The sequence below is a fragment of the Xenopus laevis genome, chromosome 1L (genome assembly GCF_017654675.1).
Source record: "Xenopus laevis strain J_2021 chromosome 1L, Xenopus_laevis_v10.1, whole genome shotgun sequence".
Lineage (NCBI taxonomy): Eukaryota > Metazoa > Chordata > Amphibia > Anura > Pipidae > Xenopus > Xenopus laevis.
The window spans coordinates 80,875,175-80,899,435 of NC_054371.1; the positions used below are offsets into that span (position 1 = coordinate 80,875,175).

General features: G+C 38.3%; 1 protein-coding gene across 5 annotated transcripts in view; it reads right to left on the minus strand.

Moving 5' to 3' along the window:
* bmpr1b.L (bone morphogenetic protein receptor type 1B L homeolog) overlaps window positions 1–24,261 on the minus strand; it is a 257,272-nt gene that overhangs the window by 59,504 nt on the left and 173,507 nt on the right. For all 5 annotated transcript variants that reach the window (XM_041590759.1, XM_018252111.2, XM_018252118.2 and 2 more), the window contains one exon: window positions 6,569–6,761. In XM_041590759.1, the coding sequence (XP_041446693.1) occupies window positions 6,569–6,641 (73 nt within the window). In that variant the 5' untranslated portion in view covers window positions 6,642–6,761. The remainder of the gene's footprint in view (window positions 1–6,568; window positions 6,762–24,261) is intronic.

Consider the following 24,261-nt stretch of genomic DNA (forward strand, 5'->3'; position numbering starts at 1 on the left):
TGAAAAAATAGCCATAGCATGTGTAGCCTTACAGAGCATCTGCTTTTTAGATGGCACCCATTTGAAAGCTTTAATGAGTCTTGAAGAAGAAGGAAAATAATTCAAGTATTATATAAAAATGAAGGCCAATTGAAAAGTTGCTTAGAATTGGCCATTCTATAACATACTTAATGGTGAACCATCCATTTAAAATGTATGTATTCCGGGTCAGCAAGAAAGTTACAGAAATCAAAGCAACTAACACTCCCTATTCTTCTAGATCCACTTTGTTATTAAGGTATAGGGGCATGTTTAATAACATTGAAGATAAATATATCCAGAGATCTCCCCTTAGTTTCCAATTTGTTTGAATAAATGAACAGACTGTATAAATGTGCAAACAGTGCGGTACAGCTGCAATAACCTTTCTATCACTTCAGCCCTGAATGTCATATCTATAACGTACCAAGGAAACAGAAAGGTGATTAAACCAACACATTTAACTCATCTGCTACATCTGTTCCAGAAGAGAGATCCCCATTTGCTAATGATCTATTTTTAAAGGAATATTTAAATCTAAAACAGGTCCCTTGAAGGCTTTTGTGCTGAACAGGTGTTTTATGCCCTTGTTTAAAAAGCTGTTTGCGTTGCTGTTAGATAATAATGATGCTGTCACTGTTCAGTTCTTCAGGGACTATTGGCATAATCTTACAGTTCGATCAGCAGCAAGCGCAAGAGCTTCACTTAGGGAGTTTCAGTTTTCAAATTTTTGTCACACACTGTAATCTTGTAACCTCTATATCAAAGATGCAGTAATGCAATGGCACAACTATATGCCTTATCTTGTGCCAAACATGTATGTCCAAAGAAATTATAATGCTTGATACAGAGACAAATAATATTCTTATATACCCTGATGCAGCTAAAAAATAACAACCAAAAGGTAAAATGCTTGAAGGTTCTTATATAAAACTTTCCATATATTTTCATAAGACATGAAACAAACCATTTTATAGTAAAGGGAATATTAGTATACTGCTGATGGCTGACAGTTGACCTCCCTTGCCCCATTATAGAAATCCATTGGGTACTTTTGCCCTGGAAGGATGTTGTACCTAAATGTTTACATTGTACCTTATCACCATAGTGTAAAGTAGGCTACGGCACCTAATAAAATCTCTATTTAACTGAATCTATTGAAAGAGTCCATTATCATTTAGAAGAAAAAACTTCTGCATCCATCTACACAATGCAACTCCAAGGAAGCATGCTTAACTACTGAGTGTAGGAAGAAACTCTAGATACAAATATACTGGCACAAATGTTTTACCTATTCCCTAAGGGCTAGTCCACACGGGGAGATAGCCACGCGTTTGCGGTCGCGGCGACAAAGCGCCGCGCCAGTCGCCGCGACCGGCGCAGGCGACAGTTTTGTATGGGCGCCTATGTAAAAACGCCTGGCAGGCCAGGCATTTTCAGGCGACTGTTGAAAAGCGCATCGCCTCGTGTGGTTAGCACAGGCGTTTTTACATAGGCGCCCATACAAAACTGTCGCCTGCGCCGGTCGCGGCGACTGGCGCGGCGCTTTGTCGCCGCGACCGCAAACGCGTGGCTATCTCCCCGTGTGGAATAGCCCTAAATGTGTAAGAGAAAGATCAGATTTCTCACGACCAATCTTTGTTCATTCACAGACAAACATTCATTCCTTCTGCATTTTGACCTCCGTGACTTTTCCTGCCTCCCTAGGAAGTGCAGCACATGGGTCTGATTATGTCTATCCAGGGCCAAATTGGACACAGATCAGGGCATTTGGTGCTCTGGTCCAGCTTAAAGCCTATTTTTATTGCAGATTGTCATGTATTACCCAGCTGTGTTTGTTCCTAGTAGCCATCTACCACCTGTTTAGTAAAGAAGCACTTCTCAAAGTTGAGCCAATGTTTTCTTATATAATGAAATCCCCTGCCATGCAGAAAGACTATATATAGATAGGAAAATGGATGTACTTGTGATCAGTGCTGTAAACTCGCCTGGGGACTGGGCCAGAGGTGCCAAGTATTAACATTCCCTGTCTGATAGCCTCACATGATTGGCATGCCTCATTCAAAGAAGAGGTCACTGAAGGTGACGGAAGCAAAAGCTTAATAAAATACATCTTGAATCCACGTCCTGCAGTTACATTAGTGTGTGTGCTTGTATGTTTTATTGTAAAAAACATACACATAAATATATTACAGGTATGGGATCTGTTATCCGGAAACCCGTTAAACCGGAAATCTTCAAATTTAGTCTCCCACTAAAGCCAAATTTTTAAAAGTGATTTCCTTTTTCTCTGTAATAATAAAACAGTACCTGGTACCTTGATTCAAACTAAGATATAATTAATCCTTATTGGAAGCAAAACCAGCCCATTGGGTTTATTTATGTGTGCATGATTCTCTAATAGACTTAAGGTATGAAGATTCAAATTACCGCAAGATCTATTAACCAGAAAACCAACCCGAGCATTCTGTATAAAAGGTTCCATACCTGTAATGTGTATTTTACATACAGATATGTCCTGCAGGATAATGATCTCCACACTAGAATTCCTGATTTCAAGCATGTAAGAAACATAAATACCATAATAAGGAGGCAGATAGTGAAAGGAATGGATTAGTCCTGACATTACTAACCATACTATTACACATAGGTCGTGAAGTGTGTTATCTCAGCATAAAACAAGGACAGCTGCATAAAAAGTCCACATGAATAAATGTTCTAGAGACATCACTACATGATGACATATATCATGCTGTCATTAAAAAAAATCCTCCGCTGAGACTAACTGTCATTATCACGCATAGCATGCAATCACAGCATGATAAATTCAGGATATGGTCTGATTTAGTGTGAAAAATGATCATCTCTCCCACTGGGCTAAAATAATATTCACAACAGGCAGACACAGGGTCAGCTCTAGGAATGGAATTTTAAGGCCCGCTGACTTTGACTTTCCAAGCAGGGGCTCCCATTTGTCAGTCTAAAGGTATGGGGGAACCCCAAATCTTTAAACAAGTAATAAACTCAAAATGAAATAGTCACTAGTCTGACAGACCAACAGAGCTTGCATTATATTTAATGTGCTTTCTAAAGTCTTTACCACGGTTATGACCACTGACCAAATCTGCCAGTATTAATGGACTCAGAGTTTAAGTTCAGTCTGGCACTATCCACTCTGATGGGGGGGTGGGGCTTCTGGGAACAGATGAAAATTATTTTAAAACAGATTTTAAAATACTATGACATGAATATTTCATTTCATTTATTAGTCATTAATGTTGTCACTGATTTTTGTTTCATGTTGTTCCCATGTTGCAAATCCTTTCTGGCAGCACAGTTTATTTTTTATAATAATGAGCCCCAGCATGATGCCTGTAATAATGAGGATTATAGTAATGATCATTAATGAATCTAATTGACAGATTACGATTCGGTATTAGGATAAGTCTAAATCGAAATCTCGAAAAGATTCGGGATTACTTGAGCCTTTAGGTAGGTTGTTTTTGAAAATCTTTTGTGATAGTTATTGCTTTCCAAGGGGTAATTATTAATCATAAATCCCACTACCTAATATCTTTGGAACTTTATGACCTGGTTTAAAACTAAGTCCCCCTGAAGTTTTTGGTTTTTTTTACAGCATTTTGCCAACTTTGTTACAGTTTTACACCCAGCAAACAGATCGACTAAGACATCATTAGTTTTACTGAAAACCTTGTTTATGTTCTAGGCTGCTGGGCCCATATATTACTGTGACAAGGCTAACAAGTATCGGTGCATTTGTTGCCATGACCAAGAAGCTCTAGGTCCCAAATAAAGATGTTATTTTATGAGCATGTAAAACTCGACTTGAAGAAAAGATTAGCAGCCTGGCATCACGCATGTAAGTATGTCACTTTGCATTTTACAATGCTATAAACATGCACATTGTTTCTCAGAGACATGGAAAGCGAAAGAACAATATATCACAAGAAGCTGTCAGCAGGAATATGGGTGAAAACCTTGAGATTTTCCAGTCAAAACAATGTTTTAAAAAGAAAATATGCCTTATTAATGCACATGGTTAATTCTCAGTGTGGGTCTCTTTATACAGTTTGTATAGCAATCTTATTGGATTATTTTGCACACATATATGGGTTTATTTATACTCATTAACATCTGTGGATGCTGCCCTACTGCTAAGGGCAGAGACACACTAACTCAGATTCGGAGAGATTCAGTCTCCCGGCGATAAATCACCTCTTCTTCGGGGTGACTAATCTCCCTGAAATGCCTCCCATCGGCTACAATCGAAATCGCCGACGGGATGGCACTCGGAGCGCCTTGTTTTCCTAAGTCACCCCAAGTTTGAGGCAACTTCGGGCGACTTCAGAAAACGAAGCGCACCGATGGCCATCCCGCCAGGGATTTACATTCTAGCCTGGCGGAAGGCAGTTCGGGGAGATTAGTCACCCCGAAAAAGAGGAGATTTGTCGCTGGGCAACTAATCTCCCTGAATCTGAGTGTGTGTCTCTGCGCTTAACTGTGTTAAGATAAATGGTGGTGTGTTCTTATCACATAGGGGCAAATTCACTAACCGGCGAAGTGGCTAAAGCTAGTGAAAATTCGCCAGCGTTACAACATTTTACAACTTTGCCGATTTACTTAAAGTGTCCCTGGCGAAAATTCGCTAACAAAGTAGATAGACTAGCACAACTTTGCAGCCTAACGCCAGACGAAGTTGCACTCTGTCGAAGGGGCGCAACTACGCAAATTAGAACAGGCATTAGAACACCTCTATAATTTTCTTAAGGTTCCCTGGGCTTGTGTAGTGTTATTTATTTGCTGTAGCATACAAGTCCATTCAAACGTCTATTTTGCAATGTATGCAAATTAGCCTTTGCTAGCGCAACTTCGAACCGATGATCACAACATTGCGCAACTTCGCTAACGATCTGTAACTTGTGCGCAACTTCAGATCTTTGTGAATTTGCACAGCCCTGGCATATCTACGCCTGGCGAAGTGTGGCGAAGACTACGCTGGCACAACTTCGGAGGTAAGTAAATTTGCCCCACAGAATCCAGAGCAACTTTAAAAAAAAATCTACTCCCTCAACCAAGTGTTATTCTTGGGTGTCAAATTCCAGCAAATGAGTATCCAAGTCCTAAAACAGCACTATCCAGCATTATTCTCAGCTGGGGATTGGTAGGAAAGCACAATGGACTAATAATAGGCCACAAACTTTTAAAATTTGAACTGGGACATATAGCTAAGGGTGCTAAAGTATGACAACTAGAGGTACGGGATTTTTTTGGGATTCTTCAAAGTGACAACACTGAAACACCCTCTAAACATACCCATGTTTACATTTAGCGAGAGAAAATGAAGGGAATTTCAGTAACTAAATAAATACAATTCAGTGGGTCAATGATTTTGTCATATCAAATTACTCCATAGAACAGCAATCATATATAAAGCAATACAATATTCTTCTCATTAATGTAGAATTATATATATTTATTCTTAGCCTATCGACATCTCTTACAAAAGACAAAGTCCTTAAAGAAAAGATAGGTTCATTAATCTGATCTGGCCAAAAATGGATGAAGAAATCCCAACAGGAAAAGCTTTAGTAGAGCGGGGCTAAAATACTTTCATTGCTACAAAGTGTTAATGCCAGTGCACTTAAGGAGACTTTGCATTGCACAGTGTGGCTTTCAGAGGGGGGAATGAGAATGCTATTCCATAGAGGAACCCTGCCGAGTGGTACTAATTCATGGCAAAAACCCTTTTACACAAGAGGATAAAAGAAAAACTTGCAAGCTGACAAGAATTATTACCGTCTTGAAGTGTGACAAACAGTGCAGCACCAGAATAAAAAATGGCCCTTCCAAACTCTGCTCCTTTTTATTTACATATTTCAGAAAGACTGATAATTCCAAACATCTGCAAGCCACAAAATGTGTATTTCCACTGCTCTGCCTCTCACTCAGCATGCATTTACCGCACATATCCAAAGGCAAAAAGATTCACTAGGTCCTCCTTATTAATGAAGAAATAATAGGCTTTATGGGGAAAATTCCCATTCCATTCCATAGGCACCATGCCTTAAGGCTAGAGGAAAACATGTAAACATTAAAAACCAGTAGGATTAATTTGCCATCAACATGGATTAATGCTAGCACAATTAACAACATACATGTTACTATCGTATTGATACAGAAAACATAAACCAGTCCGAAATTGAGTAGTTTGTTTAAATAGGACTCATCGGGAAATGACTATTGGTTATTCTGGATAACAGGTTTCCAGATAATATATCCCATACCTGTACATTATTGCAATAAACAAAATATTGCCTCTTAGCACCTTGCTATATTTTAAACCAGTTTAGGGAGTTAGTTCTATTCCTGTACTGAGAGGGCCAAGAACAGCATCTACTTTGTAAAACTTCTACAAATAAAATTATCTTTTGTTGTAGAAAATAAACAAAGTGCTTTCAGTTTTCCCAGCAGAAACATAGCCAGTGCGCAGACTGACAGCAGGACAGAGGGAAGCAGAGTATTATCTTACCTCTTGTATGCAGGGATAGCAGCATAATCAAGGAAACGTGAAGCTGCCAATTTCTTTCTTCCAACCAACCCATCTCTTGTGCCGGAGAGTTCTGTAATAAAAGTGTGGTCTCCTTTACTATAAGACTCCACTCTCTGTTCCTCCTTTGTGATAGTCCCAGACCCAGCTCTGTCAGATCCTCAGGCCGGAAAGCCTGTGAAGAGAATGTGAAAGGCAAGCTTGTTACAAGCAAGTTCTGTCACCACATAGGGCTCAACTGATCACCTCGTGGGGAAGACAACAAAAGGAATCCCAAGCCAGGCTGCATTGCTAAAAACAGGAGCTGGGTGATTGACTGCCCAGATGAGAATTTGTATACACATGGAAGCCTTATCTGCACTAAAGCTGTTAACCTCTTCACCACTGCTCACAGCTCATAGTCACTTATCAAGTTGAAGTTGAATTGCTTCCCAGCAGTGATAAACGCTCCAATTCACACAGTCATAATGGACTGGCAAACTTATAAACAAGTCCCTGGTGGGCGTCAGATGGAAGAAGTCGTTCACAAAGCATGAGAATTTCATTTTTTTTGTATTTGAGATCACATAAAAAACATAAAGGAAAATAAACACTTTTTTATAGCATTTAAATGTATTAAACAATTGCTGCTTTAGTTTTAATACCATCACAATGTGAGCAGCATTCTTGCCACAGGTGACTACTTATGCTTTTTCTCATTTTTATTTATGAATGTCAACACACTCCACAGCACTGTACAAACACATTCAGTTATAATTAAATCATGGCATCCGAATAAAATATTGCTTCAAACTAGGATTTCAGTGAACCATGCTGCTCTTAGCCTGACTGCAGGACTAGGATAATTGCAAAATAAACAATGTTTTATTTTTGGTGATCCTTATGACTTAATGCAAGATTAGACATACGCAATAATTTTTGAAATATAACCTTTTTAAAATGTATCTTTTAATTGTTTGCCATTAATTTGGGAATTAAATATGTAAAGTAGGATGCAGATTTTTGTCAGGGAATGCAAGCTAGTACTTTAGTATAGTCGCTTTGCTTGAATCTTGAATTTCTCCTAAAGCAGTAATTAAGACTATACCATTTTTATGACAGTTAGGTGTGCTGTTGATACAAGCATCACAGCTCACTCTCAAATGTACAATAATATTATTATTATTATGAATATTATTAATCTGTATCTATATAGTGCCAGCCACAGCACTTGGCTGGCATAGAGATTATACCTCATTCCCTGTCCGAATGGACCTTACAATCTAAGGTCCGTATCACATTCACACACACAATCGTCAAATGTATCAGGAGACAACTTGCCTGTAAGTTTTTCGAGTTGCAGATAGTGCCCTGGCTGGAATCTTGGACCCCAGCGCTGTAAGGTAGCAGGGCTAATTATTGCACCATTGTGCTGTCACAGTCAAATGAATGAAAACCTATGGGCTTCCAAACAGCTAAAATGTTTAGATGTAGTCACATGAGATTCAGATGCAAGTTCCTTCCAGCCCACACTACTCCCAAATGCACCACATTCCACATTAGTGGCTACTGACAGCACAAAGGAAAAAGCTCACTTCAGCCTCAGAGGAAAAGAGATCTATCACATTGTTATGAATAAACAGATACCCTCTCGTTCCCTATGCTGTTTACTTGAATCCTCCCCTCCTGTCATTCAGCTTGGTGGCACATTATTCTGAGCATGGATTGCGCTACTTTTACACTTATTTACATTATAGAACTTGCTGCAGAACACAAAAGTTTGATGAAATCCTGTACCAAAAAATGCCTTAGCCTGCCCAAATGATTTGGATGATTTGTGCCCCAGCTAGCAGGTTATGACTGTCACTGCTGATCTGTGTTGAAGCCTAGATTACATGTGATAAGGGTGACCTTATTTGAGTGTTCACACATTATTAACTCATAAGGAGAAAGCTGAACACAAAAGTGCTTCAGATGTCCGGGCATCAATCACGTTCACAGCATGGAAGCTGCCAAACTTTGCTTCCATTTAACTGCAAAGGGGAAAAGAAGTCCTAGGCAGACTTAATAAAGTTTCGAGCAGTGTCACAGACTATTCATGCCCCTATTGTTTCCCTTAAAGTATGCTTTTCTCCAAATTCCCAAACCGTTACCAATGGCAATGGCTGTTTTTTTTAACAAATACAAGTGCACAACAAAAGACTGGTAGGAGAATAAGACAAAAAGGACTGTCTCACTTTGTATACAGCCATTTCAATCACTTGATTTGCTAATTTTGCAAGAAGTGAAAAGCCTAGGGTTTAAATGTAATGAGGGTCCTGAAAAGGGGAAGTTAAACATTGTTACTCTGGTTTCATTGCAAGGAGACGCTGCAGAAAGTGTGACTAACAAAGTTACCACCAGTCAATGCAATTTTATTGTAGCCAGTTGGCAGGACCGAATAGATAGTAGGACTAAATCATGCTTTTTGTTCTGTGAATATATGCTGCATACACTACATCCCTTGATCAAGCTACTCTCTAGCTAGCTAGCTCTCGTTTGCATAAATTAATTCATACTGAAACATTTGATAAGCGAGCTGTAAGGGCTGCTGTCTTTGGGAATAGATACAGTGGCCCTATCCAATAATATTAGGGTTGCCAACTACTTAATGAGGCAAAGAAGTTTCAAAAGCATTATCAATGCTCACATGATTTAAAGTAGTAGTAGCCCATAAATTAGTCCAACTGGGCCACGAGTTGAGATACCATCAAAAGGACCATAGACGTGTATGCCCTGAACAACTGGGACAGCAGGAACTGAAGTGTGTTTTTTCTCCTTTTAGCAAACTGCTATCAGGATCGATAATCCTTGATCCACTAGGATTGCAGGTTTATTAGTCTGAACAGTCCCCCAACTGGCCATACTGTATATGCCCAAATGGTCAGGCAGAGAGTGAGAATCAGCCAAATTACCCTACATGGGCATGTTTTGCTGCCATCTTAAGATACAAAATGGAATGAAACCAGCACAGTAATGCCCTGGAGCTCAGGCTTAAGAAAATGTGTGCAATGCTAGCATTTTTGAGAATTTTTAAAGGTATTTTAACTTTTCAAAAGATTATCTATATCTATGGGTTTCTCAGACAAGTCAAATGTCACAAGTCTGTGCCACATTTATAGCTTTTGCTTGGAGCCACTGGCTGGCGCTTCTGATGCAGATTTTACACTGTGTCAAGGAATGTTGGAGGCTTGAGTGGATAATAAAAAGGTTAATGAGGTCCACTAAATCCCAAAGTTTAGAGCTTGGCATCCATTTTATTTTCATATGTGGAAGTAATGTGGGTGGGGTGGATGATGGGAGAAACGTCATGTATTCCTGTATTTTTGTGCTCTCTGTTGATACAATGACCTACAGTATTTAGGCATAGCACTTGCAGGAAGGAAGAAAATCATGCTTTTTGCTGTCTAATGAATAAACATCCATTTAAAGGCAATATAGTCTATTGAATATAAATATCTTAATCACATTACAACAATTATAATGAAATAAAATAAAAATATATCAATGTGATGTTTCTTCCCCTAGCAACAAACAAAAGAAGATTATCTACTTTTTTTTTCCATTTTATTGGGTGGAGATTTGGTGAAGATTTGAGATGTTGAAAAGATGGAGATTTGAGATGTTAAGAAGTTGGATCTTGTTAGCTTAAGGCACAATAATGAATCAACTCATCTCCGACCCAACTTCAGATAAATGGCGAACTCATGAACAGTGCAACCTTAGCCGTTTGCTCATTAGTGAGGGCAATGGTTACAAAAAAAGCTACACATATACCTGTAAACTGTAAAATTTCAAAGTAATGGTACATTATTTTCTGTCCTTGTCATATTATCTGAAACCCACTTACTAGTATGGGAATTGCAAAGCAAGATGGGACACCAAATGCTCCTGCTGATGTGGCACCATGGTTTTGCTCAGTTAAAGCTCCTTTGTTGTCACAGAAAAGTTGCTTTACAAAGTGCAGTAAAATACGTGGTCTGCTGTTTTAAGACAGTTGTTACTTGCATGCCCTACTAAAACTGTATTTTGTGTCAGTCCATGAAATATGACCAAATGTAAAGGCCTGTGTCACATTAACTTCTTTTCAATCATTAAATAAGACAGCAGATAAGAATAAATAGGATACTCATATTGTGTGAGTGATTTGCACAGTGTTTCTCTAAATGACTATATGGCTCTAGCCAAATGGCAGATGATGCTGGCCAAGGAAATAATGAATATCCTACATCACAAGAACTTCAGTTCACATGACAAAGGGAAACTATACAATAAACACGGTTTAGAAAAAGACGGCTAAGATGATGGGAGAGAACAGAATTAGGCAGCAATTGAATCCTATCAGTATTTTGTTTGTCTTATTTATAATGAGTCCCAATATCATTTACTGACCCCATATGGAACAACTTTTGGAAGTCTGACTGATCAGCCAAAGGTCCACGGGTCAGGTATGTGCTCAATTTACCCACACATGTGGATTGCCAAATTGCACTGCTCTGACCTATCACCCCACTGGCTAGTCAACTGCATGACTACTCAGAAGTCTGTTCAGTTCCGGTGTGGCTGATGAGCCCTACATGACTATAGGTTTTTGGCAAATTAAAGTGCTTTGCAATCACAGCCCAACAGTAAAAGTCAGTACCTTAGATAGCAATGAGGATTTTGACATATGCGTTTCACACTGGCAGTACACAAGTAGGTCTGATCTTTGCCTGATTTGGCCATCTATGATTAATGCAGCCTTCTACAAATAAGATTATCCAGGCTATATGAGTGTTTTACCTATTTCTCAGGTCATACAAGTCCAGGTCAAGAACCCCTGAACTGGTAGCCCATAACAGCCTGTGTGGATTTATGAAAATATGAAGTAGGTAACATAAATGGATTTCCAGCAGTTGGCACTGACTGCCAATAAAATTCTTATTTTTGGCTTTTTCAGATGCAGCTGAATGGTAGACTTTCCCATGGGCTGTGTTGAACTTTAACACCCAAGGGGCTATATTTTGCACATGCAGTTGTAATCAATAGAATAGTTCATGACCACATCGGTTGTAGTTATGATTCTAATATATAATCAGCCCTTACCAAAGGGTGTTGTATTTTCCTTTAACTACTTTCATCAATGAAAACACATTTATTAAGGCTAAAGTCAAAAGTAATGAGAAATAACAATAATAATAATATAAAGATCATATTATGATAAAAAGAAAATGGTGCTTGTGTATAGCAAATCTAATACATGTTACTTCCTCACCTTATTTTGTAAACCCTGAAAGGTACAATTAAAATAAGCTAAATAATAAACCAGAAGAATTTCTGTTAAGAAATTTCTGAAAAGGAAAAAAACTATTGGCCCACACGAGAACAAAGGCCTCTTTAAAGGGGCTTTAATTTGTTCAGTTTGCTTTAATAATAAAGTTTAGAAACCATCTAAAGGAAATGGGAGGATTAAAGCTAACATATTGATACGGGGGAAGGGAACTCAGCCCCTTCAAAAAATGCTAAGTGGTTTCTTCTTTAGAGCAGGCTTATTTGTGAATGTTGCCTCCTTAAGGGGAAATAGTCCATCTTTACAATTAGGGTGATTTTCCCAAGTACTTTTCTATTAAAGTATGAAAGACTATTGATTTGTTTAAGCATAGCATTTTTTCTGATAAATTGAAGCTGCTATATTGTTTGTGTCAGCAAAGGCTATGTACTCTAAGAGTATTTAAGTTTTATAGCAGGTCTAGTAACCCATAACTAATCCAAATAGATTTGTAGTAATATTACCTTCAGTGTTCTGTATTCTAAAATTTATCAGGTAACTTGTGTTGGGTGCAACTAGACTAATCACTGTGCAAACAGTTCAATGATAAATCTGGCAGTGGGGATGCCATATAAATATGCAATACTTTTTTACATAAATACATAAACTAATTTAAAAAGTGTCGACATATCTCAACACACAACTAGAGATGGCACTACAAGCGGAATATTTTTTTTCTTATTTGCCTGCTCAATTCTCTGGTTTACTCAGTAATCATCATTCAAACACCTACTTCAAAGGGAAAGTATAGAAACGATCTTGCTGATTACACAGCACTTTAGCAGCAATTGCATCACAAAAGACAATAAGGGGCTATTCATCAATGTTGAATGCATGAGGGAAAACCCATTTAAGCTTGCATCTGTGTGTCTGTTGTGTATGTGTCTAACCTACTATAATTATGGAAATTTCAGGGAAGGTTTATGAAGTTAAAAATAATTTCACGTGCATCATTATGTGTGTTTTATCTGCAAAAAAAATATTAGAAGCCATGAAAAGTATTGCTAATTTCTGCTTTACAAGATACTTTATCACATGTTTTCACTGCAGACAGTTACTGGGCAGACATACAAAAACTCTGCACCGCAAACTGGGACCCTCAAGGCCCATATAAATCTTCCATAATAGTTCTTCACAACCATAATTACTCAAATGTTGCTGGGCAACAACTCACAGAATCCACCAGTATAATTTTAGGGGTTAAAGGGCAAGACGAATAGTAAACCTATATTTGTGCCAAGAGGTTCCCAGCACCTCCTGAAAAGCTAGGATCTGCATTTTCCAAACCGCATTCTAAATGAATTACTGGGCATTGTCTTCTTGTGTAGTGTAGTAGACATGGCTGCAGACTTCTCTCACGCAGACTTTATGATGTGCATTAACCATCCAACCGACTCCTGATCTTACAATTTCCTGTAACCCAGGTAAATATTACAGAACACCATGAAACACAAAGAAGGGCTAAGAGATATCCATAGGAGTAAAATATTGACCATCAACATGTAAATCACAGAGAAAACTGGCCCATAGAGTCATGCAAAAAGATGGTTTTGTACAGCACCAGTAGATAAAAATGCATTTATTAATACATTACATGGCAAACAGCCTGGTCCGCGGACTAATGGTGGAGGATGGACCACTGATGGTACGTGCACCCATTATTGCATTTATATTGGGGGATTTCAGCTGACTCAAGCAAACAATTGTCATAGAGTCATGCAAGCCAACACTCTGGTGAAGTTCATAGGTGCCACACAGAATGGGAATGGAAGATTCCAGTATGTTTATGGCAAATTGTCACTAAATTGGAAAAGTGAGTGTGTGTATGGATGCTGGGTTTTCATTTGGAGGGGTTGAACTTGATGGACTTTGTCTTTTTTCAACCCAATTTAACTATGTAACTATGTAACTATATAAAACAAATTACAACAGATGGCATTCAGATCCACCAAATGTGTTTTATATGTTATTGAAATCCAAACACACAACCTGTGTTGTGTGTTTTTCAAGTGCTATTGGCGTAACAAGAATCAGCTATATACGTAGACTCCACCCATTAATTAAGTCAAAAGAGCACACCTTGCTAGCTGCAATCATAATAAGATTATAATAGTACAAATAGAAACAGTGACATACCTGTCAAGTCACAATCTGAAAGAAAGCAGAATAGTGCTGCTAAAGAGCAATGGAGTAAACAGATTGATCACCAGCACTTAGGTTTTTTACAATGTGCACAACATTTGGTTATATTTTTTCAAATTTGGTAAAGTAAGTGCCCTATATCTGTTACTCATGGCCATACTTCAAAAGAAACGTTTGCACAACCTCCAATTTAGGCAGAACTCAAATCTGTAATTCAGGATATCCGACACATGGAATACCTAGCAGCGCTACACTGCCAGGGTTGGACTAAAGCATTGGGGACCTGGGGTCACCTGGGGTCCCCTCCCGACTTTTGAGCTCCAGCCATCCGCTGTGCACATGGCAAATGCCAACATGCCACAGCAGAAGATCTCCTTTTAGGGGGCAGCCGATCAGGTGGAGCAGGTCTGGATCGGCCCATGAGGCCGAGTATTTTACTGGTGTCCGACAGGCCCAGTCCAATCCTGTACACCGCTCTCGGCTACCTAGCTTTGATAAAGTATGGACACAATGGAACCTACTGCATCCTCCAATTAGATAATTAGTCCCCAAAGACCTTTTACTTTACATGGAGAATTTTTCTACTTTAATACAGCTCTTGAAGTAAATAGGTTTTTCTTCCCCATTTTGTCCGGCAAGACAACCCATTAACGAGAATACATTATTCTACGTTGACAATACTGTGTACATACTTATGCACAACACATTGTCTTATGTGCAACTGCACTGGCTACAACCCCCGCTAAAAACCTATCAAGGTCATGTAGAAGTCAACGGCAGAGGTCCCTTGAACCATTTGAAGATGTCTGTAGCCTTCATGATGTTTGGGATTTTTTCTGTGGGTTTCGCTTGAAAACTTGATTAACTCGAGCAATTCAAGTTTTTTTCTTCGCTGAAAACTCGAATAAATGTTTTTTCACCCCAAATTCACTGATTCACGTTTTTAAATTCAAGTTTTTTTATAAATAGAAAACATTCGAGTTGTGAGTTTATTCGAGGTACAAAAAACTCACAAACTCGACCTTTGATAAATAACCCCCAAAGTGTTGGAGTGATTCCAGTGTTTTTAAGACAGCAATCCCTTTTGTCATCTAAGTTCACATGTCCAAATTTATACAGTGCAGATGTTCTGTGGTTTGTTTTTTCATATTTTTTTATAAAAAGAAACAGTTTATAACAATCTTGTTAAATCCTTCCTAACACTCCTTAATTCATGCAGGATTTCCTCTGTCTTGAAAAGTGTAGTTTGGACTGGTTGTTTAAACAATATAAAAAAAAGTAAAGCAAATCTCAGGAGTGAGTGACACAGACCAGAGAAAGCAAATGTGAACAGATAGTGTGAAATCTAAACAAACAGGCAGCCCGCGGCATTTGTCACTGCACAGCAACCATGTAATGCACTCAAACCCTGCTGAATGGCCTATCTACTAACACTGAAAGGATTTAACTTTAGATTTTGATGTTCTTGGTCATCTTTTGTGTGTACATCACCAGTGGTGAAACTTCAACAGTGTTTCACATAAAGGTTCACAGATTAGGTTTTTGGAGCATAACCTTCCTATTTACGCATTCATTGCTTTCCTCGACTCTAAGGGTAGGGGCACACGGCGCGATTTCGCCGCGATTCTGCGCTAAGCGAGTTGTCGCTGCGTTTTTTAAGCCGAAATAGCTTTGCTAACTTTGGCGCTGGCGTCAATGCAAATCGCGGCGAAATCGCTGCGCTAATTCACACGCGGCGATTCGTTTTCTATTGTCGTCCGAAGTTGCCTCGCTGGGCGTTTCCGGGCGACAGTAGAAAAAGAATCGCCGCGTGTGAATTAGCGCAGCGATTTCGCCGCGATTTGCATTGACGCCAGCGCCAAAGTTAGCAAAGCTATTTCGGCTTAAAAAACGCAGCGACAACTCGCCCAGCGCAGAATCGCGGCGAAATCACGCCGTGTGCCCCTAGCCTTAAGCAAGTTTCTCTCGCTATCAAATTGTATTAAGAATGAGTTGGATGGTTTTTTAGCAAGTGAGGAAATAAAGATTAATGGAAGATAACTCACAGCACAAGCTGATCCAAGGACTGGTCCGACAGAACTCAACATAACATAATTGAGAACATAATTGAGGGGGCTCAATAAGTAGCGTCCACTGTAACATGAATGCAATGCACCAATTTGTGTTCCAATTGACACCTGCTTTTGTGAACTACACACACATCTCAGAGCACAATATTAAAGCAGAAATGTATGTGTTGTCCAGGTAGTAATTCCAGGAATTCCTCAGAATAGAACATTTTAATCTACAGTATGCTTCATTTTACAGCTATTCTAAGTTTGTGCATGAATTTAAAAATATGCCCTTTGCTCTTAATGATTGTAGTGAAATATACAAAAACCAGTGGGGTGGGAGAGGACCTGGAAGTAGATACATTTATTGGCTACCAGTTTCTTAATAACAAACCCATTATCGGCATATATTTGTAATTCCTGCACATGGGTTTGTGTATTAGCTACTTCATACTACAGCAGTGCTTCCCAAACTATGGGACTGGCCTCCGTGGGGTGGACTGAAGAAGTGGCAGTGGGGCTCAGCCTCAAAACTAATTTGACTGAGATTTGGGGAAATGTCCAAATTTGTTGAGGGATACAGCTGTGATTCTAGCTCAGGCGCCACCTGAAGCAAGTGCAGAGAGTGCAATTACTTTGTATTGCCACCAGAAAACTGTTCAAGGCTGCCACCTGAGGCGAGTATCTCAACCTATCTCATGGCTGCAGTGCCTCTGTATGGTTGGAACAAGTATGAACATTTATAAGCTGTTTAAAATATTCTTGGAAATATAGCTAAATGGCTGAAAAACCATTGTTTTCTCATATCTGTAACCTTATTATGAACTGGGGGAAGGAAAGCTTCAAGCAAAAAAGTCTGACATAAATCTTTGGACAGAGACAACTTTTTTTCTTATTTTGGTTCTGTACATAACCACAATGAATTAAAAAAAAAAAACAACTCAGATGCAGTTGAACTGCAGACTTTCAGCTTTAATTCAGTGGGTTGAACAAAAAGATTGCATATAAATGTGAGGAACTAAAACCTTTTATCACACTCACTTCATTTCAGGGGCTCAAAAGCAATTTGACTAATTAAAAAACTGAAAATAAAAAGTTAATTTCTAATACTTGGTTGAAAACCCTTTGCTGGCAATAGCAGCCTGAAGTCTTGAACTCATGGACATCACAGATTCTGGGTTTCCTCCTACTGCAGCAGCTTTCAGTTGCTGTTTGTTTGAGGGCCTTTCTGTCAGAAGTTTAGTCTGACTTGGCCATTCAAGAATATTCCACTTCTTTACTTTAATAAACTCCTGTGTTGCTTTGGCTGTATGTTTTGGGTCATTGTCCATTTGTATTATGAAACACTTCCCAATCCTCCTGCCTCCGCCATGTTTTACAGATGATGTGGTATGCTTTGGATCATGAGCTGTTCCACACCTTTTTTCTTGCCATCATTCTGGTAGAGGTTGATCTTGGTTTCATCTGTCCAAAGAATGTTTTTCCAGAACTGTGCTGGCTTTTTTTTAGATGTTTTTTAGCGAAGTCCAATCTAGCCTTTCTATTCTTGATGCTTATGAGTGGCTTGCACCTTGCAGTGCACCCTCTGTATTTACTTTCATGCAGTCTTCTCTTTATGGTAGACTTGGATATTGATACACCTACCTCCTGGAGAGTGTTGTTCACTTGTATGGCTGTTGTGAAGGGGTTTCTCTTCACCATGGAAATGATTCTGCGATCATCCACCACTGTTGTCTTCCATGGATGTCCAGGTCTTTTTGCATTGCTGAGTTCACCAGTGCTTGCTTGCTTTCTTTCTTTCTTTCTTTCTTTCTTTCTTTCTTTCTTTCTTTCTTTCTTTCTTTCTCAGGCTGTACCAAACTGTAGATTTTGCCACTCCTAATATTGTAGCAATTTCTCGGTTGAGATTTTTCTGTTTTTGCAGCTTAAGGATGGCTTGTTTCACCTGCATGGAGAGCTCCTTGAATGCATGTTGTCTGTTCACAGCAAAATCTTCCACATACAAACACCCCACTCAAATCAACTCCAGGGCTTTTATGAATTTTTATGAAATAGCCTTTGAGTCAATATTCCAATTGCTTTCGATCCCCTGAAATGAAGTGATTGTATTAAAAAAGACTAGTTCCTCACAGTTTTTATGCAATTTTTTTGTTCAACCCACTGAATTAAAGCTGAAAGTCTGCAGTTCAATTGCATCTGAGTTGTTTCATTTAAAATTTATTGTGGTAATGTACAGAACCAAGATTAGAAAAAAGTTGTCTCTGTCCAAAGATTTATGGGTCTAACTGTATGAGCATTAAAGAAACATGGGTTTATTATGTTTTACTTTTTCTTTATTATGGCAGTATAGCTTTTAGGTTTTCCTTAAATGAACTCTCTTTTAATTGTCTTTTTGATAAACAGAAGAGAGAAGAGAAAACAGGCTGTCCACAATTAAACACAAATAATTGAAAATAATTCTGTTGTTGCTGTCTTTGCATAATGGGTCTTCAAACTGATTTTGTTAAAAGTTAAAGGCAAATGGAGATCCACCAAAGAAAAAGCATTAGCTCTTTCTAATTGACTAGCTTTTCTTTAATGTTTAGCAACCTAAGTTATTTAATTGCATTATCACAAGCGGAAATTTTTTCTAATGTCTTTGCTAATTGCATTTTTTCTGCATTTGTGTTGTTGGTTAATGTGACTTCCCCTTCGCAAAAGCCCAAACAAGAAATATTTTGCATCATTCTTTGCAATGCTTTTTCCTATTTTCCTGTTTAAGGTTAACCATGCTAACATGCCCATGACAACATTAGAAAGAGGGTATTAAAAACCATACTTTGGGCAGGCAGACATGGAATTTAGACTGGCTAACCTATAACCCTAGAATTCTAGGGTGTGTTTCCTGGAACCTGTCAACATCGGTGAGGTTCACTGGGTTTTGACTGTGGTTTGTGACAAATATCTTCTAGGCAGGGAAGGATAATGTTTCTGTTGGAGTGAGGGATGAATTTGATGCTGTACTTAATTTCACAACTAAGTAGTTGATACTAAACAATTTTCATCAAACTGCAGGGCCAACATCTACTTGGTCCTCGTAACATATAATAATAAATATATTTTGAAGACATTTCTTCACCTTCTTGCATCCTAATGGCTACACTAGCTCTGTGAACTAAACAGTACCTTTTCAATTGCTCCCAAAAATCAAAGATGTAACAAAAAAGCGCATTGTGGGGCAGGGGAGAGCTATTTTTACCAAGGAAAGACTAGCCATTGTACTGAGGTATCTAGGTATATCTAATCCTAACATAGCTGTTTTAGGAAGTTCTTTTGTTTTGCCAGATGTGCAGGATTTATGAAAGAGAGATGTGCAAAAGCTGCCCACCCTGTGCCCCGTGTTCCTTAATCCTGAAAAGTCCTTCCTGCTGAAGACTTTTTCAAGCAATGTCATCTCATACAAAGGAGTCTTTTAGGTTTGGAACTCTTTTCACACAAAAGAAGGAAAATATAAAACCATTCCACCAATAAAGGAAGGGCATATTTACTTCCTATTCATACCTTAGTTTTCATAGTGCTACTATTCGAAAATCCCTTACTTTCCTTTACATGTACTATAATGCAACTTTTCTACAACAGAATATATTATTACTTGATAAAAAAATGACCATATAGAAAAATTAAATTTTAGTAGTGGTTAAGAATTTTTAAAGTTGTCAGATATTTGCCTAACTTGGCCACCAAAATGTGGGTCATATTCATATGATAAAATTGTTCAGTCACCTGGTCAACCAATAAATCACATGGGTGGCCTGTCAGGAGAGGATCGAATGTGTTTCTTGCCCAAATGGATTTTCCAGCTTATATATAATATCTGACCACCCCCTATGAGATGTTACAGAGTACATTGATATAGTCATTCATGAAAGCTAATAAGTTGCCAGCCTTACATGGTCATATTTATGCAATATAGGTATGGATATTTTTTTAGCATGCATGGGACCTAGGTTTATCCGAATAAGGGACAATATAGTCCACAATACCTCACAGAAAAAAAAAAAAATTAAAGGAACAGTTCAGTGTGGAAATAAAAACTGTGTAAATAGATAGGCTGTGCAAAAATGTTTCTAATATAGTTAGTTAGCCATTAGTGATGTATGTACCGACCCGATACCCGCGGGTCGGGCGGGTTCGGGTCTCGCAGTGCTCCTTGCGGGTGGCGGGTGTGGGTTGAGCTCTTCTCCTGCTCTCCCCGCCCGCCACCTTCAAATGCCGGCATCCGACTTCCGGTTTTATAGTCTCGCGTCTGCTCACCCCGCCCCTTTTGTGACGTCATCGGCGGGGCGGCGCAAATCTATAAAAGGACCCCGGAAGCGGGTGTGGGTGGGCATGGGTTATAGCAGGACGGGTTAGGTTCGGGAAACCCTGACCCGCACATCACTATTAGCCATAAATGTAATATATAAATGCTGGAGTGACTGGATGTCTAATATAATAGCCAGAACACTACTTCCTGCTTTTCAGCTCTATAATTCTGAGCTAGTCAGCGACTTGAAGGGGGGCCACATGGTACATTTCTGTTCAGTGAGTTTGCAATTAATCCTCAGCATTCAGCTCAGATTCAAAAGCAACAGATATGACCCATGTGGCCACCCCTCAAGTCGCTCATTGGTTACTGCCTGGTAACCAGGCTAACCAGTCAGTGTAAACCAAGAGAGCTGAAAAGCAGGAAGTAGTGTTCTGGCTATTATGTTACACATCCAGTCACTCCAGCCTTTATACATTACATTTTTGCCTAACTAACTATAGCACAGCCTATCTATTTACCCATTTTTTATTTTTACACTGAACAATTCCTTTAAAGATCAGGTAAAGAGCTTCATGGATAACGGATTTCCGGGTAACAGATCCTATACAGTTACTTTTGACTTTTATGTACAATATGCATTAACTTTTTCTTAGTGATTTTTTTATTTGTAGTACTAGTATACTAATAAATTAACTACTATTAATTCAGTAACTATAAACAAATATTAATAATATTAACTGATTTTGAATTCTGTCCAATGGTTAATCTGCAAATTTGAATGGACTCACAGTTTACAAAATGTTGTAAGATCATCATAAAAATAATCTCCATAATAGCACGCAGTTATAAAAAATTTCAGTGGCAGAGTGAAAGCACTATTGGCACATTGTCAGAACTGAATTTTGACCCCAAGTTTATATTTTTTATGCAGACAGGTGAGACAGAATGCCTCATCAGCACTTACTGCCACCCCCCTCTAAGGGAAATTAATTATAGCCAGTGCATGATCATTGTAGAGTACATGTAAGTTTACTGCTTTACTTATCTGTAATTGGCTGATGAAAATATTACAAGCTGAATGTATATTTGTTTTCCCTCTGGATTTGTTTCCTGAGCATATGAAGGTGTTACTTGCTCATCACTGACAGGTTAGCCACTAGCAACTTTTTACCTTTGAGATACTAACAAGCTAAAAGCACTCTAAAAAATACAAGTACCTAGATTTTTTTACTAACGTTCGCTGAGAGTTATCATATGTCTATGCCAGAATAGATGATACTCATAAATCTATGGGAAATATAAGGTTATATAGCAACCCTTTACCTGGAATCGTAATTTCCAACCACATTTTAATATCCAAGGGGGAATAAAAATGGCTTGCTAGGCAGATTTCTAAGTCTGTATGGATATTTTATTTGATTTGCAAGCACCTCCCTTTGGCACATGCTGATCAACATAGAAGTGACAAGACCCTCACCTCCCACCTCCTTAAGGATGCACCTGTTTGGCCCACAGCTCAATAAAGTAGATCAGTACAACTTTGTTAAACACTGTGTGTGGCCAAAATTCTCACAATTTGTCCATGGGTTGAAAAAGTGAACATCAAGGCTATGCAAGTCCAGCTGTAATTTAGCAATGCTAAGCATGCCACTTTTTATAAAAGGTCATCAGCCAGACATCCAAACAGGTTCATTAATAGGAAGATTTAACAAAGAGCTTTACAAGATCATGTGGAGCTGGCTAGGTGGGGTTGTAAGAGAAATTAATCAATGGCAAGGATAGAAAATGGGACAGTTAGTAATAGAAAGATTGGTGATTATGACCATAATACAAGAGAACATAAAACTATAAAATACAGGCACTAGATCTAAGAGGAAGAGAAAAGATGGAACAAAGAAAATAAAGTTAATTTAATATCTAGATGCAAAATTGCATACCTCCCAACTGTCCTGTCTTTCGCAGGACAGTCCCGATTTTGACAGCTCAACCCACAGTTGATACTGAAATGTCCCAAGTTTCTCTTTGTTTTTATGCACTGAACAGTGGGCCAGATTCAATTCAGTGAAAAAGTTATTTCATGTTTTATCACATGAAAAGTCACGGATGAGATTCAATTCAAGGAGAATTTTTTTTTCTCCAAATTCAGTTACAGCTTATTCCTATAGACTTCACTAGAGTTTTCATGTGATAAACGTTGAGAGTTCTGAACTGTATTTCAAATTGAATCACGTTCATGACTTTGATTTCATTTGATAAACCCTTTTCTCAATTAATTGAATCTGGCCCAATGTTTCTTAAATGTAATTAAATAAGAGGCTTTTAGCACAGAGCCTAGAATAATTGGCAGCTGCACTTGGATACATTTGTAACAATATATGATAAGCATAGATACAAGTGTAACTATTTAAGATAAGCAGGTCTCTCGTGAAAAATTAGACTTGTAGCGTAAAGGGCATTTCGCCTTCAATAGCAAAACTGTTATAACACATAAAACCTGACTCTAAATCCCCCAAAAATGTGTTCAACCTTTCCATAGCCTATTACATTTTTGGATGTAGTATTTAGGAGTGTGGCCATAAAATGGGCACGGTAAACAACATTTTTACCACATGGCAGATCTTTTTCTATATTTCAAATGTTGGGAGGTATGAAATTGCACTACAACAGTCAATTAGACATTTATGTAACCATTAATATTATTATAAACAGACCACATTTATAAAATCCCAATACATTCCTCAGTGTTGTTATAATGAATGGGTGTGTACACTGAACAAACATTACATACATAAATATGATAACTGATACAAGAAGTAAAAATGGCTTCTTTTTCATTTTCAAGATGTAGACTGATCAAAACGTTTGCACACACTGAATACAAATTATGAACAGCTTCTCTTCAGTTTTTAAAATAAGAGTAAGAAAATGCAACGGCCTGCTGGTTCTGTAGAAAAGTACTCAGCTTAGCAGCATGATCTGGCATTCTGGATATTGTTTTTGGTTCCACTTTGACTTCCCTATTTGACACTTTTAGCAGCACTTCCTTTCACCTCTCCCTGCTCAACAATATAATAATAGGCCCAAACATCTGGCTGGCCTGATAAAAGAAACAAATGGATAATTGAGCCTCTGTCTTTAGAAAAATATTAAGAAATCTCAGGTCTTTGCTGCTGAGTATGTATGTCTGTAAGACTGTCCATTCTCCAAGACTAAGCACAATTATACAGGTACATGTAGGCTAATGCCAGACATAGCGATTTCTCTGTGCATTATGTACAGTGACAAGCGAGGCCAAAACAGCATTTTCTCCACTGGCTGCATTCCCTTTAGGATGGTGGGGAATCCAACCCCAATTGAATTGGCGTTTTTATTGTTTCATGAAAAACATGGGAAAAATCAGATCACCAAAATCACCCAGGAATATTTTCTGAAGTCTCAAATTGTCTGTATTTATTTAAAAAAAAAAAAAAAAAAGCAAATTTGCCAAAAAAAGCTTGGTGAATAAAAGCTGCTCAGACTGTACAGAAATCAATAAGAATATTCTCTACCAACTTTATTTATTTTACTGCGGGAACTTATTCCTCCTTACAGACTTTGCTGATGGATGGACAAGCAACGTAGCATGGGATATTTTTCAGCCTCTTTATAAATGAATGGAAAAATTTGATTATCAACAATATGTGACTTTTTTCACCAAACAACGCAACGCGAATATTCTGTCATGTTTTTTTTTCTTAAAGGGGTGGTTCACCTTTAAGTTAACCTTTAGTAAATTATTGAATGACCAATTCTAAGCAACCTTTGAATTGGTCTTCATTATTTATTTATTTTTTTTTAATTATTTGCCCTTTTCTTCAGAGGTGGGCCA